The sequence below is a fragment of the Leptonotus elevatus genome, chromosome 3 (genome assembly GCF_054856555.1).
Source record: "Leptonotus elevatus isolate MCC_2025b chromosome 3, RoL_Lele_1.0, whole genome shotgun sequence".
Lineage (NCBI taxonomy): Eukaryota > Metazoa > Chordata > Actinopteri > Syngnathiformes > Syngnathidae > Leptonotus > Leptonotus elevatus.
In genome coordinates, this window is record NC_141241.1 from 11,604,336 (window position 1) to 11,624,961 (window position 20,626).

General features: G+C 40.5%; 1 protein-coding gene across 1 annotated transcript in view; it reads left to right on the plus strand.

Moving 5' to 3' along the window:
* The first annotated feature begins 1,106 nt into the window (after positions 1-1,106).
* The window catches only part of nfatc3a (nuclear factor of activated T cells 3a), a 54,694-nt gene continuing 35,174 nt past the window's right edge, over positions 1,107-20,626 (plus strand). Inside the window, exons 1-3 of the mRNA XM_086070938.1 lie at positions 1,107-1,698; positions 14,774-15,956; positions 18,960-19,122. Coding sequence (XP_085927064.1) covers positions 1,608-1,698; positions 14,774-15,956; positions 18,960-19,122 — 1,437 coding nt within the window. The 5' untranslated portion in view covers positions 1,107-1,607. The remainder of the gene's footprint in view (positions 1,699-14,773; positions 15,957-18,959; positions 19,123-20,626) is intronic.

A 20,626-nucleotide genomic window follows, 5' to 3' on the forward strand; every position in this document is an offset into this window, starting at 1 on the left:
GAGATTTTAGTTCTGAAAAGTATGCAATGTTCAATATTATTGTGAGCCATTGGAACAACAAATGTACCGTACTGGATTAAAAAAAAAAGTCCCTGTAACATTACAAAATTATGTACGGTTTATATAAATTCAGTAATTCACTAATTATTTTGCATACCACTAGAGGGTGCCCACATACACTCGTGATAAGTACAGCTCACTGCCTAACATTCTGTCCTTATTAACATTAGAGAAACAAAAAAGAAATATAGATCAGCTTAAAGCTTAACTTTATATACATAACTTCAATTAATACTAATTAATAAATTTTTTAATAACGTTTTTAGTCTGCCACAGAAAATATTTTAATTGCATCAATTTGCCAAAATGGGGATCTGGCTGGCTGAGTGGTACCGTAGCTTGCCTTCGATGCAGGTGGCTTGGGTTCACTTCCTCACCCGGGCCGGGGAGACCATGTTTGTATGTGTGCGTGCGTGTTTGTGTGAGTGAGTGTGCTAAAAAAAAAAAAGAGAGACCAAAATTTAAAAAACAAAAACGGATCACTGTCTACCACCTAAGAAAACAAAAAGAAGAATTATAAATCTGCTGCATAACATTAACATTGCTTATTTTCCCTGGGCACACTCTTGACAGTGACAGCACACTGCCACCTACTGTACTGGATGTGTTGTTACGCTTTATTCTTGTATGCCCCCCCAAATGTTCCCTGGGGTCACATAATAAATGTAATAATAAAATTGGCTGAAAAGTATTTTAATATTTTTCCTTAGTATTACATATGAACATTGAAATGTTTTAATCAATTGTATTAAACAATGAGTCAAACATAATTATGTCATCAACAATACAAACAGTGAAAATATAACGAGACAACTGTTTTATAATTAAAACTGAACGATTTTACACTTACACTTACACTTACACTTACACTTATTTGTTTTAATTTTAGTTTTATCTAATTTTAATCTAATTAAATTATAATGAAACGAGCGATTATTATATGCCTAAAATCCATTTGTAACAAGTGGTGCCCCTAACTGGCGCTCGCAGTCGTCCCCAGCAACAAGCGTGCGTGTTGTGCGTGCGTGCGTGTTGTGCGTGCGTGTGGAGCGTGTGTGCGTGTGTGTGTTGTGTCTGCTGACATCACAGCTGGAAGTGCCTTGTCACGCGGGGTTAGTAAAAGTTGGGATCGGAGCTCCACGGGGCGAGAGAGACGCACAAGTCAGGCCGGCGCAGAAGCAGCGAAACCGGGTTAGACGTTACCCGACCGTTCGCTGACATTACGAAGACCATTCAAACGCCAGCGGGAGACAACTCTTCTTTTTGTTTGTATAGAGAAAGAGTGGCGTACTCGGCGAGGGCGGCTTTCCCCGAAGTTGAATCGCTTTTTGCCAAATAAGAAGACTATTTTGGATTTGTAGAAGAAACGAAGAAGGACACTTTGGCTCCGCGGTTGAAGCGCCAAATGAAGCAAAGTTGAAGTTCGGCTTCGGCGTCGTGCCACTCGGTAAATGTTGCGACGTTTACGGAGAGCGTAAACCTGCTTCGACGGTCGAGCGGCGGCGTGGGGGGGTTTCGAAGACTAGTGAGCCGAGCTGTCAAACCCGATGACGACGGCAAACTGCCCCGGTAATGAGGAGCTGGACTTCCGACTCATCTTCGGGGAGGACGGGCAGCAGCAGCAGTTGGGCCCCGCAGGTCAGTGTGCTTGCCCGGTGCCAGCCATGTTTCCCCCATACATATGCTCAACTCATTTATTATTATTTTTTTAATTATTATTATTATTATTTCAAGTTTTAAAAACTTCTTTTTGCTACTTCGCCGTTTAACCCTGTGAATTTAACCTCGTTGGGGTTTAGTTGTGCTTGAGAAAGTCAAATGTTTACATATCACTTTTCTATGGCCGCCTGCCAAAGAATAGCAGCAGCTGTCATTAGCCTAACATGCTAACTGGTAATGTACAGGAAGGGTTATTGCTTCAAAAAGTCAAAAGCGATTTTTGCTTTGCCGATGACATCTTTTGCTTTGTTTTGCTAGTAATATTTGCTTGGCTGTTAACAAAATCAGGTTTACTGAAGTTAAATAAATAATAACAATCTAATTCTCACATTAATATTTACTTAATGGTTGTTTGGCATTATCAATATCTACATATACTGTACAGGGTTTGAGTGCATGTTTAAATACTAAATTGTGTTATTTACTGTTTATACACAATAACGTCAAGTTGGGTTGTGTCTCAATCAATCCAATTTATACATGTTACTGAACTATTTTCCTATGTTTTGTCACATAGTCAAAACTGATACCTGTGAGTTTAATTGCAGTACAAGGTGTCAAAACACTTCCGCGACTGGTGTCACAAAACTACAAAAGATATACAGTAGTTCAAACCCAACTCTATACTCTCAGTTTTCATCTTCATTGCAGGCCAGGTAATCAACAAGCATGTCTACAAAATGATCCTACTGTGTTTGCTTTGTTCAGTGTGTGAGGTGAGCGCTGTGGCAGGACAACTTGAGCTGCTCACTTCCTGCATCCAAAAGTTCTTGGCAGAGAAGAACTTTGCCATGCAGGAGCAACCTCAAAACGTACACAACCTAGCTCTGTGTGATTTTTCTCCCCCTCTTTTACAAGCGCAAAGGGGTCATCAATGGGACTCATTATTGAGTTGGGGATGACATCAAGATGATGGTGGTGTGGAGGATTCCAGAAGAATCCTTCCAGGAGTGTATGAAGGCATGGCAGAGAAAGCTAGGAATGTGCGTTAAGATTCCAGGGCGATTACTTCAAAGGAGAAAACTTGTAGTTTGGATTTGAAACATCTTTTCTGACACCAGTCCTGAAACTTTTCTGACACCTATAAATTTGGACTAAGTGTCAAAACTGTCACTATCATAGTGTAAAACATTAATTAACCTAAAAATGCATTTTCTAAAACATTCTTAACTGTGTACAAAGAACTGCTGTATAATAAAAGTTTTACAAAAAATACATTACAGGAAAATTACTCAGTGTAGCATTCAAAGAAAGTGGCTTTGGAGGCACACGGCCAACAGTTAACTTCATGCATCATGCTTTTTATCATTGATTAGCGCCATACGAGTGATAAAAGAAGTCAATCGCTCTATATTAAATCTTGAAAGCAATACATTGTCTCTGTTTAAAAACTCTGACGCAGGCTGGTACGCATAGAGATTATTATGTGTGGGAGGTGAGTGTACTCTCTACACATTACCACTAAACATATTGTGCTGAGAGACAAGCTCCTTACAGTAAGATCCATCTTGTTTTGTGATATGTTACCATACTGCATTTTTGGTACCATGCTGTGATGGATAATGCCCAAAAAAGTAAATCCTTTTAGATACATTGTATGATATTCTCACGTCTCACGCGTTGATGAGACATCATGTATTTTTACAACCTTTTTGAATCACACTACTAAAATTGGACAATAGTCCTTAACCTGACCATTTTAAGTAGCTTACCTCAGTTGTTATGTTTTTGTTATAACTTAATAAATCAAGGTACATGGCCCCCCCCAAAAAACCAAACGTTTTCATAACAAAGCCTCAAGTTGCTTCAAAGAGGATGTGAGTAGGTGTAGAGCATTTTGCACAATACATGTAGAATACTCCCAAATGATGCAATATTGCAGCTATTTAAAAACAACACATTTGAGCCATACTTTAGTTGTTGGAATATGTATTTGAGTCACAATTGAGTCAAGTCTTGTCTTTTCATAGACTGAGCGAACTACAGTATAAACGGTTTGAGAGCTTTTGCTTTAATCGGTTCATCCACGCTGTGTTTAGATGCTTATTAGTTATGTCATTGACTCAAAACCAGCAGAACCAATGAATGCTCCCACTGTGTATTTCTTAAACATTGGAATATATTCATAGAACTGTTGCAAGCCTAAATCCGTTTTTCCCTGGTTAGAATTGTTTGAACTGCCGATGGCTCGAGGGGGAAAATAAATTCACCACTTTGAATAAGTAGTGCTGTAGTAAGAAAAGTGAGTTTAGTGCTTGGATGGCCTGACTTGGCCCAAAAATGGGTGGGGGTGGGGGTTGGGGTCCTGTCTAAATGAATAAGCGGAGCGTAGAAGCAGGATCACAGTAAGAGGGAGTGTCACAGTCTTTTTTCCTTTCTCTGAAGGCAACACTCGTGTCACGGCTTGTTTTGTATTTTTTTGGTAGCAAGCTGGTGAACTTCTACTTTGTTTCGAACAGGTTTCTACAAAGCGCTGCTTTGTTCCGTCGCCTGTTGCGGACCGGGTTTGGGCTGATGTCTTTTCACAATTTTGAATTTGAGTCTTGTAAAAATATAGAGGTTGCACTCTCAGAAGCAAAAAATAACAAACGCTTTGTTACACTAGTTTTGTTCAAAAGTAAAGTATCCTGTATACATTATACCTGAACCTGCAAAATTGAGCATTGCCTGTTCTATGATGCTGGTTGTTCAAAACAACATTCCCTACAGAGGTCAACTACGGTATATTTGTTATACTTAGTTCCAGAGTCCGAATTGTCATGAAATCATGTATTAGCTGCACAGGCAATCTTTAACTAACAGTCACCTTATTAATGGTCAAACAAGTGGGAGTAGTAGTTTACCATCTATTATTAACTGATAAAAGCCATGCAAAATTCTAAGCACTCAAAAAATAAAAATCAACCAATCCAGTCGGTGGATAGTGTGAGAAGTTAACATCTTCCATCTTCCACATCTTCTCTACTCCCCATTTCTTGTCAAATCGCACAATCAGATGGTCTCAAAAGCAGCAGTCACTGAATTTCCAAATTGAAATCCTTTGTTCAGGAAAAAAAGCTCAATGCAGGCTGAGAGTCTTATGAAGCCAATGGGAATAGGAAAAAAAAAGGAAGTAGAAACCTATCAAAATAAAACCAGTACCACTGATATACAGTACATGGCTTTTATAAGAGAAGGCACACTTCTGCTTAGTCATCCAACATGGCTACTGGCGATCATCTCCATCTATTGTGACATAAAACACTGACATACTCAACAAATGTACTGTATTTGGAAACTTTATGCTAAATCTGTAATTTAATGTACATTCTTCTTCTCCTCCTAGCTCCTTGTTTCAAAATATGTGTCACATCTATATGGCGTCAAAACACCCGCAGAGTTAATCCTTTGACTCAGGCCGACATTAGGTTCAATGAGATTTTCTTGTATTTGCTAAGGAAATTACTTACACCATAATCTCAACTCTCAGATGTTATGCTGCCTTTCTACTTGCATAAGTAAACACGAGACATTAATATTAATTAAAATCTGAGTAATAGTGTGCATTTCTGTACAATGCCAGAAGCCTCTTCTTTGCTTTTTCCATCCTGCTCCTCCTTGTCTAATTATATGTCTTTCTACCTTTTCTTTATCATGCTCTTTGTGTGTTCTCTGTCGCTCAGGAAACGACGTACGAGGCCAAAGTGAAATATGTCAGAGCTATTATTTAGACGCTCAAGCAAATTCTACTGGTTGGGATTTTCCCAGAAATTGCATGGGAATAGGCTGAATAGAGCCGCCCTTGAACCAGACTAATTAGAGCGTTGCTGTCGCTGCAAGTAGGAACATTTTTATGGAAAAAAACAATTGAAGGGAAAGGCCAAATAGGATTTATTTTGTTGCCCAAAATAATTACGTATATAGAGGATGATTGCTGAAGCAGTGAAATGTATCTATTGGGAAACTGTGAGTGGTAGATATGTTGTAACTATCTGTAAATTGGAATTAAGTTGGCTATGTGTAGAGAAACATTGGAATGAGGATGGATTCATGGTAGAAAAGTGGTGGTTTGAACAGCTATTGTAGGTTGCAATTAAAAACTGGGGGATATTGTCAATGAACAACATTTTTGCTCTCACTCACCTTGTCTACTGCTCTTTTTCTGGTTGTCATTCCATATAGTTACACCTAGGGCTGAACTATCGTTATCATATCGATATCTAGATATGAACATTCAAGATGTTAGTATCGTAAAAAAAACAAAAACAAACTAAACCAGCTTGAGGTGTTGTGCAGGGCATGCATAGCTTAAACAAGCACGTTATGTTCCATCACATGAAGCAACACGAGACAACAGTGTTTTTAGTACATCAAGCAAGGCTGAACAAGAATTTTGACAGTTCCTGCTTGAAGACAGACATGATCCACAAGCGAGTATTCTTAGTGAAGACTCTGTAGAAGTTGCAATGTAATGCTAATGCGTCAAGGCACGCACTGAAGAGTGAAGACTATAAGATATTGCGCTGTTGTTTCACCTTCCACCAGTTGCAACATAATATATTTGTTATTTATTGGTACAGCAGAGCTGCAATAACAAAATTGAGTACTACTTGATTTTATGATGACTTCATTTATTGTTTGATAACTTAACAGTGATCTATAATCAATAAAACTGCACTTTCCACATCGTTTTGTATCTTAAATCTTAACTTAGCAATTAGCCTCGCTTGTCCATCTTTCTTTGTCATTCCTTTGAACAATACCTGTCAGAAGTGTATCTTGTCGCCATGGAGGCGGTGATTACTGATTTAGGAGCAACTCCGCAATGTGTTAAGCCCACTGATATGTATATATTACTGGATAGCTGATAGGCCAAGACTTTCAAAGCCTCCCACGAAACGTTTCTCAGCATACGATCTTATACAATTACAGTATCGAAATTGGAGAACATTTGAGACAGTACTTAGTAGAAACAGCATGATTTATGATCTTTTAAATTTGCTAAACATAAACAAGAGGACTTCAGACATTTTAAAACGTGCCTTTAATACATGTATAAATTATATGCTTAATCATGTTTACAGGAGGAAACTTGTATATTTTTTAAATTAAAGATTTATAACTGTAATTCAACAAAAGATGCCTCTGCCGCAGCATATACTGTCCACCAAAATAGTGACCACTTGTTTACAATGTCATAATAAATTTAATTTCAAATTCATCAAGTATTGCTCATCTTTGCCTGGTACCCTTCAGTGGATTACAAAAAGTGACGTTAATGTGCTGTAATCGTGTGATGGACTAAAGCCTACTGAGATAGGTTGAATGCTAATATGGGGACAGTTGGGGTATGTAAACATAGTAAGATAGAAACCTAAGTACAGAAAGCAACACATTTGCTTGATAAGGATGTTACTTGGTGCCTAGTGGTCAATGCTATTTCAAACAACAATTTGTAACAGGTTAACAGTTGGCATGCCGGCCCAAGAAATTTCCCCCAAAATATTGATTGAATTGAGCGATTCCTCTAGATTTTGGCGCTTTCTGTTATTGACTTCTGAACCGATTCCATCGCAGTCCTCCTCATTCGGGGGAAAGACTGAATGACTGACTGAAATTACATCGCTCTCATGGTGAACTATTTTGAGCTCCCAAAAGAGAGCGGCACAGGGCAGACAGCAGTTTCTGGTGACTCGATCATAGTCAGTGCGTGTGGATCTGTCTCGTCCTAGCACGTCTTTGTTTTTGTTTTCTTACTGCTTGGACACTTCATGAACTTAACGAGGAGAGGTGTAGAAGAATGCTGTGCGCCACATCTCCAGGTGAGTGTCGGCACTCCGAGACTACAGCCGTGCGTGTGTGTGTGTATATGTAGACGTAAAGGTTGAGGGGTGGTAGCAATGACTCGGCCCGTGCAAGTACGAGCTCATGAGGTCTGTCAGAGATAATGTTATCCTTTCCTAAAAGGCCAGAAGACACAAAATGGTACCTGAGCCCTTTAGCGACAGGTCTAGAAAGTTAGTTTAGCATCCCTGCAATGGATGAGCAATGCGCGGAACTAAAATCCAATTTTGTTAATCTACCAGCAATTTGGAATTTTATTATGCTCCTGGAGGGCATACTGTTGAAATATTTTACAGTTGTTGATAGTTGTTAAGACTTATTCGTTTGTAACTTTATCCACCGCGTTTTAGATCACACATTTAGAATTCCTCCACAACTGTCTTTGTAAAAAAAATTTCACTATCCCCAGATACTCTCTATACCAGAAGTCTAGAAGTTCTGAACCAGACATTCTGAATGCATCCATCACTCTTTCTATGAGATTTTAGACTGTATCCACAACTCCACTATACATTTTTAATTTCCCCTCCACTCTTACCGCCAACAATGTAGAATTTCTCCACTCTCACCCTACTTGAAGTTGAGAGACGAAGACGTTTTTAACAGCCAAGAAGTGCACTTTTTGCGAATGACCATGACCCAAATGACTGAGAATCTGGCCAGATGAAATCATTGCATTTACACTGACTGTAGTTTAAAGACAAGTGAGACTGCATGCATTTTAAAAGCGACTTTAAGTCACCACCACCTTGTAATCTCCATGAAAATGTAAGCGGCAAAGAAGTCAGAGGTCAGACAGTCATGTACGAGGTCAACATGTGGAAGCAGACCACCACGTGGGTGCCCCTAACCCGACTGAACTTCGGGGGTCCCAGCACCCTGTGTGATGAATGAGACGTTTGTTTCCCCGGGGGCGAGGCATGACTAACTATGTGAGGCATCTGTCTAGTTTAAATTTAGTGTAACTGAAGCTACTGCTGGCTGTGCTGTATCAACATATCAGAGGCTGCATTACACCAGAGAGAAAGCTGTTTAACTCCTGGATCTCCTTTCATTTGTTTTTCTCTCCCTACTACTCCCTTTGTACTGTGGGGCACAGGGATTACAGTTGTTTGAATCAGAATTATTTTAAGAAACACCTTTAAATTACAAGAATACCAATACCAGTTGGTATTGTCATCTTTACCGCCAGTCTCCAATGACTGGCCAATGCGGGGATTGTTTCCTTTGATGAGACAATTGTTAAGTATCCGTAATAAGAGTAAATTCATATGTGTGCTGCACCAGTAAGAAAATCACAGGATGAAGTTCCACATTCCAACTGCGGCCCATAAGGTTGTATGGACCCTACTACATGGGTCATAACCGGAATGCGGACCATGTGGACCCTGACAGCTGGGCAAAAAGGGCATTTCGCGCCAACTGTGAATAGAGTTCCAACCATACGCATCACCTTTTACCCCTCTGACGGTCATAAACAACATCCAGCTTCCCAACATCCGCCCTTTGAAGATTCCCGTTAAGCGACAGTGCTCTTCCTATTTGGAGCAAAGCATGCTGTTTATTGTATATACCAACCTTACAGGTGAATCTGACATGCTTGCTTTGTTTGGAGGTCGCTGCGTATTTTAGTTGTGGCACATTACAATATTTTGCAAGATTAACTACAAGTCTGACAAGAAGCTTTCTTAGCCTTTTTTCAGAAAAAAAACACATTCATGTATCTTTAAGACAATTGTGTGTCAATGGGATCTTTGTGGGTATTTAGTTCAGGTTGTTGTTTGGCACTATTTTCCTTATCCCATCATGTTATCTCGGCATGAGATTGTTAATTAGGAGACTAATTTAGCTGCCAGCGTATGTTAACGTTGGCTTAGGGTGAGCCTCTGTTGGCTAGTGAATTTTCTGTGACAGCACAGGAAGGCTTTATGAAGTAACCCTCACATAAACATTGCATAACATGCAAACACACGACAAGTAATAATTTAACAGAGGCCAACAAATTAAGATTTATATATCTTATTCACCCAGACCGACCTCTCAAACACTATCTGAGATTTTCATTATTATACAGACTTTGTACATGCACGGAACCCCGGTAGGCTTGGCACAAACCCAGTCAGGAAGGTTTTAAGCCACAGGTGATGGCAAACCTTTGTAACACGTATGTATGTGCGTCACAAGCTCCCATTTTAGAAAAGTAGGCCGCCAGCCAGCCCACAAGATCTAAAAATAAAAATAAAAAGCTTTAAAAGAATATAGGGTATGCGACTTGTTACTTAATGATTGTGAATGTATGACCTAATAAAAGTAATAGTATCATGTAAAATTCATTTTCATGATAACTTTTTGTGTTCCAATGAGCTATACATCTGAATTTGGAATGGTATCAGGCACTTAAAAAAAAATAAAAAAATCCATTGTTTAAAGTGTGTCCCAGGTACTGAATTAACCCTACTATTGCATTGGAATATAAAACACTTACTTACTTACTTAGAAGGGTCTTCTCTGACCTGAAAGGTCAAAAGTTCAAGAAGTGAAAGAATCTCTCAATGTGCTGAACTCCTGTCAGTGTTGTGTTAAGAAAAAGTATGCTGTTTTCACACCTTTTGGGAAAGTGGCTGAAGTCACCTCAGGCCACTAACTTAGCAGAATCATACCACACACTAAGAGGAAAAATATAATTGAAGTGACAATTACGGTGTGATTGTTTCTCCTTGAGAGTCAGGGTTAGTGGCATAATTCTGCTGTGAGCTGTTGCCCAGCAGCAACTGACGTAGGTTGAAAGAAGAGAACAGAGCCAGTGGTCAGAATACAAAGCCTTTTGTACACATGGGGTGTAAGCAGATCTGGTTCTAATCAAGTTGCATGCCCACCATAAAGGGAACTTGGGGTTAGGTTACTGCTAGCTCCTGTGCCACATGGTTTTGTGGCAAATGCGTAATCCAAGACTGTGATATGTTTTGGTGCATGAACATGTGTGCACAAATGGCTTATTACGGAGTAACTCTTTTTACTCATAATCTCAATTAAAACAGTATTGTCTGATCATTTAACATATCTAAAAGTCAATTGCCTCTTACTTGTGTCATTTGCAACTAGAAGATACAAATTCAAGAAATATTTTCACTTAATCTCAGAATTTGGATCTTAATAGAGGTTAAACTGAATGCATTAGTATTGGTTGAAAGTGAGACCAACGGCATTAACCTGAATCTGCTCAGGGAGTGACTAACCCTACTTCTCTGTTGTTAACTGGACTTTCTCAGAATGTAGGCTTGTATGTCACTGCCGGTCACAGGACCCTGACACACTTTGTGTGAGGATGGGGAGGAGGAGGAGGAGGAGGAGGAGCGAAGAGCAGAGTCCCTAAGCCTTATCCCCAAGCAAGAATCTTCAGGCGGTGTGTTACAATTACTCCAAGGATTAGTGAACTTTGTAACAGTAAACCCAAGTGGATGTCAGCGTCACCAACAAGGTTTCCCCGTAGTTATGGTCACTTCGTGGTATGTCACAAACATTGTGCTTCAATGAAATGGTGTGGTTAAGCTATTAATAACTGAGGTGCAGCAAAGCCTCTTAGAGATCTTTATTTAAACGGATTGGCTGTGATGTATGGACACTTGAGGAGTGTGTGACGCACTGGGTTTTTCAAAAACTGCATAGGGGATTTACATCTAAAGGCATTGATGAAAAAACGGGTACGTTTCTCATTTGTTCTCTGTGACCTACTTCCGCAAGGTGAATAGGATTTGACAGGGGGTTTCCCCATCACCCGCTCCTTTCCCCACTCTGGAGGTTTAAGGTCACGGGCTAATAATATCTGGGACCAGGTAGCATGGCCGTCCCCTGTATGACCCTCAACTTTCTAACACTGTCCCTGAAAATGTGTAAGTAAAAAGCAGATGGACTTGGTGACATTTGACTTTGGCCGCTCGTTCTCAAGTGCAACGCTATCATGAAAAGAGAGCGACAGTTTCATGACAATTTATAATATGTTGAATTTGAATTGATAATTTATAGATTATGGCACTGAACCGTTGGATGAGAGGGTTTCGTAATCTTGCATCTAACTACAGTGCTAAAAAGACAGACCTTAAAAGGTGACTGCTCTCGTTTCTACCACCAAGCCAACACAGACGGCTCTCAGATACTCCTATTGCTTGGTTTTGGCAAATTATCTCATTATCTGGTCTGGCTGCATACCGACAAAACTATAGTCATTATAAAGTGCCTATGGTACCATCTTGTGACGACTGGTGATCAGAGTTTCTCAAAATGTACTCATCGTGGTGGTGCATCACTAGACTTCTAATGACAATCACAAATAATGTATGACTTAGAAAACTCAATAAGAAAAATCTAGTTTCATGCCATTTTTGTGTCCGCGACCGGCTTCAGCTTAATGACCTTTATTTAACAGACTTGTGTATTACTATTTATGCACTGTTACTCTTTATGTTGTCTGCACTTTGTTTCACTCACTGTTTCCCTCACGTAATATCTCCTGTCTCATGCTTCCACTATGAAATTTGCAGCTTTGTTTATGTTTATGCATACATGATGCCTGTATGTCGTCTGTCAGTCAGATACTGTTGTCAGAGGAACCCATGCTCAGTCTTGTGACAGGCAGCCTGGAAGCTGAGCAGCTCTAAATATAAAGCTTGCCGCGGCTCCCGCTGTTGCTGTTGTTAGGAAGAGAGTGTAGGGGAGGTCAGCCGCCCTCTCTGTCCCTTAGCCCCAATATCTGATTTGACAGACTTTGGTGGTTACAAGTTGAGAGAAAGTTGCACCACAAAGTTTCATTTTTGCCATTTTATGCAGAACATGATCTCGGGAATTAAGAGAAGTATTGTGAAATAATTTCACAATATTATGTGACTGTTACACATTTTTTTAATATGCTCTGTCTGCATACATTTTGTAGGTCAAACAAATACTTGTATAGTACACCCGTCACTACCTGACAGTCTCAAAGATGCGTTTTCACCTATGCTTCCTATGTGTGGTTTGTTAGCAGTGTAACTGGAAAAACTGCGTTACAGATATCCACAATAATTTTGTTGAAGTGTGTTCCAAGAGCAAAGAAAGAAACCATTACAATGTTTGTATGTCCTCTTTCAAGAGTAAAAGCACAAAGGCTTGAGGTATTGTTTATTGAAGGTAGAAAACACCACAGTCAATATCCACAGAACTTTTTTATGTATGCACATATACATACATGTGCCAAAGAAGACGCTGTTGAAGTGAATCTAAGGAAAAATGTGGACAGTGCAGTTTATCAATCAATTCAATTTTCGTCTACTACTTCTAATTTCTTGTGTCCTTTGAGTCACGATAGAACCATTGGCGTCACCCAGAATCAAATATGGTCTGGCCTGGTTGTCCCATGTCATCCTTCATGAACCCAGAAGTCGCCTGCTAGCATACAGACAGAAAATCAAGCACAAACTAAACGTTTCAGCGACCTGGTCGAGGTCTGTGTTTGACTGAGTGGCATTCTGTTTTATCATACTCAATGACCGACAGGACTCCTTTTCCTTCAGTTTTTTGGCACTTGTCAAACACAATACAATGTGTGGATATGTAATTATCATCTGCAATTTAGTGCTTCAACTTTAAAATGTCTTAGTGGTCTTGTGCCTAATCTGCTTATTCATGTTCTATTTCTCTTATGTACAGACTACTAGGGAAGAAAATACCATTATCTAGAGTTATTATTTGGACTAGGTGGCTCACCATTTGACATGCGAGATATTTTGTGGCCGGGCAGTGGGGAAACACTCCCAATAGGTGCTGCAGAGTGCATCCAGTGGAAGTTTATCAATAACCACTAACCCAGTGGAGCCAATGCGGACAATGTGCTCTTGACTATTTGTTTGTTTTAGTGTGTGTGCGTGTGTGTATTTGTGAATGTTTGTGTACATGCTGCCTGTGCTGAATGACTTTGGGTATAAATAACCTGCCAGTGCAGTGTGATGACAGCTGACAGCACGCACCACTGTGTGAATTTGTTTCCTGAGTAGTGTTGTTCATCAGTTATCTCTCTTGAAACAATGCCTGTATGGCAGACAGTATGTGGTAGTACTCTTCCATTTATATGGTGGCACTAGTGGAGAGATTCTCTGGCTTGTTTGGTTAAAATAAGTGGAAAAGGAGCGAGTTACTGTTAGAAAAACAGGAGAATATCAAATAATTGTTTGAGTGCAGTGGAACCGGTAAGGTCTTCATACGTTCCGCCAGTTTGGATCTGGAGGTAATTTTCCCTCTGGGAAATTATTAAATACAAATAATCCATTTCAGGGTCAAATTGTTGTCGATTACCAATATAAAACCTTTAATAACAGCAGTTAAGCGTCACCAATCATATAGAGATTCAAAAAAGTTAGCCACCATTAATACGAACACATAAAAAACATTGGAAATAATTATATTCATTGTCATGAATCTAACACTTTGTTGGTCGATGACTTACACATAACAGTTTTGAGATCTCAAGAGCACTCACTGGTCCTATTGCTGCCATAAAAGTACACGCTGCGAGCAGGATTCAAACCTGCGCGGGAAAATCCCATTGGCTTTCGAGTCCAACGCCTTAACCTCTGCACGCATCACAGCTGTTGAGGATTTCATATTCAAGAATACTAATATAAGGGTCCAAACATTGATCTACGATCACAAAGTCACCTAGGATGGGCTCCCGCTCATCCACAACAAATTAGGAAAATCACTATTAATAATTAGATGCACAAATTAGTGTTGTTCCGATACCGTTTTTTGGCCCCCAATACCGATTCCGATACCTAGCTTTGCAGTATCGGCCGATGCCGGTACCGATTCCGATACCATACCGATCGATATGTAAGTTGTTTTTTTTCTCAACATGAAAAAGCTGTCCTGCAATTGTTTCAGAGCATTCAAGGGACAATAGGATATCTTAGCTCGGCATGCAGTGAACATGTCACACATCAGTGACTGTCGTGCATGAGCAAGACACAAGATGCTGCATCCAAAGTCCTATATTAGTGTCAGAATTAATGGTATCGGCATGTTACTTGTTAGTACTCCCCGATACCACAGTTTTAATGCAGTATTGGGGCCTCGGAACAACATTAGCACAAATCCACGATGACTAAAAGACCATGTGTTAATATTCAATTTCTCCTCTCAGATCTGGAGCCAGACGACAACACCTCATTCTACATTCTAAACGTCGGGCAGCCCCCATCAGTGGTCACGAATCACCAGTCAATCAGCGTCCCCCGTCATGGCATGCAGTCACACTCCCCGATCATCAGCACTTCGCCTCGCCTTCATGCACACAAACAAGGAACCGTGCACCTGACTTATGAGGCACAAGACAAGTATGGCACCTCCCCCTTGCTCCATTCTGCCCCGGTGGAGGCACCAAAAGCCTTCGAGTGCCCCAGTATTCAGATTACCTCCATCTCTCCGAGCTGCCAGCAAGAGATGGATGCCAATGAACAAGATCTGAGGGTAAATGGCCCTGACAGGGACTACCACAATGAGAGGCCTCTGTCCAGAGACCATCTGTATTTGCCTCTTGACCACTCGTACCGGGACTCCTCCCTCAGCCCCAGCCCAGGCAGCAGCCTCTCATCTAGGAGCTGGTTTTCGGATGCATCTTCCTGCGAATCATTTTCCCATGTCTACGACGACGTTGATGCTGAGCTCAATGAAGCCGCCGCACGCTTCACCCTGGGTTCGCCGCTTACGTCCCCGGGCTGCGCCTCCCCTCAAACGGGCGTCGGCAATCTGGAGGAGCAGCCACAGTGGCAGCACCCTCACCCCTCCTTCGTCCAGCACCCCCACTCCGTCACGCTGTCACCTCGACAGTCCCCCTGCCACTCACCGCGCAACAGTGTCACTGATGAGAACTGGCTCAGTCCACGGCCACCTTCTCGGCCCTCCTCGCGTCCCACATCACCCTGCGGGAAGAGGCGCCACTCCAGTGCCGACATCTGCTATCCTGGCTCCGTGTCACCACATCACTCGCCCTCACCCACGCCGGGACCTTCACCTAGGGGCAGTGTGACAGAGGACACCTGGGCTGGCAGTCCCTCAATAGGAATGTCGCCCTTCCAGTGCTGCCAATCTGAGGCAGACATCCCATCCAAGACAAGGAAAACCTCACAAGACACAACAGCTATGCAGCCCTCAGCAAAAGGAGAGTTGGGAATAGATGACAAAGGAAATATGTCTCCTAATCTAGACTCTCCCTCAGAAGAGGCTCTCCACAGCCTCAAGAAGGATGGGCCTGGGGAGCAGTTCCTTTCCGTGCCCTCCCATTTTTCATGGAATAAACCCAAGCCTGGACACACACCTATTTTCAGGTAATTCATTTCATGTTAATCAAAATGTTGCATTTCAAAACTCCAAGAAAGTCAAGTATGTTGATATTGTGATGCGGCGTAGCAATATAGAGTATCAAGTCTGTATAATGCCTCTGACTGTCCCTTTAGCATTCAGTTCATACATTGTGCTTTAGCTAAACATGTTGTTAGCATTAGCTTAGCAAACATTCATCAGTCCAGAGATCGTTTACTGGTAACACCATCTAGCATAGCACCCACACGTATTCTCTCAAATAGTGGACGTGGTACATCATCCAGGGTAGAAAAATAAACAGCTCCCTCAAACAGGGAAAGAAAACAGATTGCAACTCTAACTCCATTCATTCATAGACGCTAACAGTCAACTGCTGACCCCATTTGACAACAACCTACCGATGCATACAGTCTCTCCGGTGTGTAGAGTCTTACCGCATGGTGTGAATGAGTTCCCTACACACTACTGAGTCCCCTACACAGTACTGATTGCACATGATCATTTTTTGAAGAGTGTCCCTCATGGGGATTCGTTTTCCTGCAGACATAGGATTGCACTACAATGTTCTGAGTGTCAATGTTTACAGCAATTTACCACATCCTCAAATGTTGCCACTGTTCGGGCCATTTTGCTACATTTAGCCATAATTAATTTTTGTTTTAAACTCTCGTTTCACTTGACAAAAAGGTAACAGTGTTTATATTTTGTAGGGCCTGACCGATAAGGATTTTTTTATGCTGATTCTGATGCTGATTAACCCTTTATATATATATATATACACACTAACATGTATATGCCCACCCCTAGTAAGCAGGTAAGGATTTTTTTTTATTTGAACAACTATTGGGAATTTTCCTACAAGATTGCAATTCCAGACACTGACCAGACAACAGCTATCTCTTTTATGATTATGAATGCTAACACTACTTGACGAGAGTTGAAAGGCAATTAATTGGTCAAGCCCATAAAAGGACCCATAAACAAAGTTTGTGCACTGTTGTGAGCCGCCATAAAGATGGAACGTTTTGATCTTAAAGACAAATAACAGTGTTGTAAGATCAAAAGAACATTGACTGACTCATCTTTGACTGGAACACTGTGCTGCAATGTTCAATAAAGGAACTTTGAGCTGTGTATAGCCAGTATAAATCTTAAATTGTTACACTATAATGTCTATGAGGAGAGGTGTAAGTAATATCCACATTAAAGGTTGATAAATCAAGTTTAAAAGTTCATCAAATATTATTTTAGGCTAAAAGTCTGCTGGCAATTCACCATATGAAGGCCTTCCAGGCATGCACTGGCCCTTATAGTGCTGTAAATCAGCAGAGGGTGCATATGGTAACAAGGTCAACAACACCCACCCACACACTTGTGTACACAGACTGATGTAAACATGTGCATAGACATAACACGTGCGCTGGTTCATGTCAGCCACTTTCTAGACAATAACAGCGTCAATTGACTGATGCAGTAATACAGTAATTTGTGTAATTGTGTCCATAGTAGTAGCCAAACTGTTGCCATCATTTTTCTACCTCTGGAATACTTTCCAGAGGAGTAGCTTAGCTACTCATAGCTAGTGTGTTTTTTTTTGTCTTCTAGTGCACTCCACTTTGCTTCATTTGCTTCAAGAAACAATTAATCAACAATTATTTCCATACAGTCAGCATAATTCTTAACAATTCGTTAATCAATTAGTAGATTGTTAGGCCAGACTCTTATGCCAATGATGGGGAGCTACATGCTACAATCACCACCGTGACATAAAAATAAAATAAAAATAAGACTGCATCTGAGGGTGCCTTGGAATTGGAGCAGCCTTTGTGTACTGTTATTTCATTGTCAACCCTCAAAGGACGCAGCCTCTGAATTGGGACAAATTGAGTCCATTCAACCCGAGAACCCAGCAAACAACCTTGAACTAGAAATTGGACAAAACACAACAAAGATAAACTGATTAAATGAAGTGCGTTGTAATTTTTATTACCTATTATTTTCTAGTACTTCAAGTACTTCAATTTATACATTGTATTATAGTGTACATCTGCTAGTAGGCAGAGCCTCTCTACAGTGGGACTTGGACATTAGAGAAAGGTTATGCGGAGACAATGTATAGGCCTCCCCCTCTGTCTCTGCTCACGTTTCATCTTCCCTTCTCTACTTCTATTACCGTGGCAAGTCACACTTGATCAGGTGGTTATGTAATGGCGCCTGCCAGGATAACGTACAGATGAACAAACTACTATTACAACTGTGGCATACTTAGTGACTTGGAAATAGTACAACTTGCAAAAAAGTGAACAAAGAGAAGAAACTTTTGCAATCAACATGGGGACCAAGTAATGGTTCTCCTGGGCAAAGTCTGGTGTTTATCTGACCCATCCACCACCCGGAACACCACATGGGCTTTCTCGCTATATTTAGTTATCACCACATTCCCTTCTTTACCTTACTTTTTGCACCAGGCTGCATTCGTCTCTGTTGTTTGTGTTTCATACTTTCAGACAAATTTACTCTTAAGTCATAAAGTAGTACGTGTATGCAAATGACTAAGTTACTACTTAGATTTTTCAGCAGACCTTTTTTTATGCAATATGTGTGAACATTGTTACGACTGGCAAGACAAAACGTTTCACATTTTGTTGGATGGTTAGTAAGCAGGATTGTGCAAAATTTCATACTGTAAATAGTTTCCAACGAACTTTTCAAAAATTTCCAATTTTGGTGCAGATTCAAATAAAGGAATTTATTCAAAACCATTTTACCTTCTTGATGCAACACTCCACCCTCAATTATATGGTACCATTCATTTATTGTAGCGTATTTCGTCATCCACCATGCAGGAGTTAGCCAGCTAGCTAACAAAGCCAGGGACAAACAAACACTTCTTTTTTTTTTACTTCATGATGTTTTGCTCCCCTTGGCAGTTGGCACACATCTTCTTACTGAATACTCTTTTAGTTTGAATGAATCGTTTGTGTGTGTGTGTGGTCTTCTCTCCTCAGAACCTCCTCACTTCCTCCCCTAGACTGGCCGCTGCCAAGTCAGTTCGGGCAGTACGAACTGAAGATCGAGTTGCAACCCAAAGCACACCATCGAGCGCACTATGAGACCGAGGGCAGCAGAGGAGCTGTCAAAGCGTCCTCGAGTGGCCATCCCATTGTCAAGGTATCACAATTTAACACTTTGACACCAGCACATTGTTGCCAACTCTTTTAGTGCCATATGCTATTGTGCCATTAAACCAATGTGAAGCATGCTATTTGAAAACCACATTGCCAAAAGTTCAACTCTTGCACCCTTAAATGCACGTTGTACAGACTGTTTCACAACTTTACAGGGATTTCCTTCCGCATTTGAGACACAGTGTGCTTTTACCACGAACATAGAAACCCCCGTTTGCACTTGGAATACTTTTCATACTTGAGGTGCAGATGCCAGTAACTGATAATGTTATGGAACTATTTTTTACTGCCTCCAGCATCCTGGTGTTCCCTCAGTAGTTTTTACCAGATCAGTTAACTGTTCAATATTGTACAGCTGCTCTATGTTGATAATAAGCATCTACTGTGTGATTTTATTTTACATATATATTACACAAATTTTCAAACAAAATTATTTTGAGGAACCAATAGTAAAATACCTCGTTCCATTAACAATTTACGGCTGTGGGAAACAAGCATCCTCCAATGTGATTAAAGTAGAACCTGTTGTGAACCCTCACAAGGGCTGCGTTCCTGCTTTGAGCTTTAATAGTGGTGCTATCAGCCCATCAAGAACACTACATACATTCCATTCCCCCAACTCACAACTGTATCGTTAATGTAATCGTAATTATTTTAGTCGTATTTTCCAAAATAAAGATAACTGTAACTTTACTTCGTATTGCTTAATTAACAGTCTATCATGCTTCAAAAGCAGAACAAAAACTGTGACCTACATCAATTAAACATTACCTAAAGAAGTTTGTTTTATTTTTATTTTTATTTTTTACTGTGACTTTTTGTTATTCATTTATTTAAAACGTGGAACACTTCGGGCACATCTCACCTTTCCAGCTTTAAATTTGTCAAGATAAGACAAAGACATTTTACTGTATTAACATTTTAGCCTCTTTGGTTGATAAAGGGTTTAAGAGGAAAATTTATTTAAAAATCAGAACACATCTGAGGCTGGATCACATGTTTCTGGTCTCTCTGCCTTTGACGTTTCTTTTATGTCATCTATTGTTGGCTAACAGGCTCAGCAATGCGTTAACTGTGCAGATCAAGTGCAAGATTAGACAGTTCTAACCAGGTTTAGAAAGGTTAAAACAAAATTTCAGGTGGAAAGGTCGAACAGCTGTTGGCATGAAATCCCTTGAAAAGAACCCGGAAGACCAAAGTCTTAATGTATTGTAGCCGCTTAAGAAACAGCCTCTGTCTGTTCTCACACATTCAGTCAGGCAGGCTCCCCCTCCAGGCTGATAATTAACCATTTCAACCTCAGCGTGACCAAGATTCTATCCTCCCATATGTGACGATGCATAATTTAGCGGTCAAAGTTTGTCAACCAAGCTTTGCTGTTCACTTGTCCTGATTTCTCATCGTTTGTTTGGGTAACGCTGTTGCTTCACATCCTATAGTGTATACCAGTATGCAATAAATTACGTATTTGTAGTTACTGTCATTTG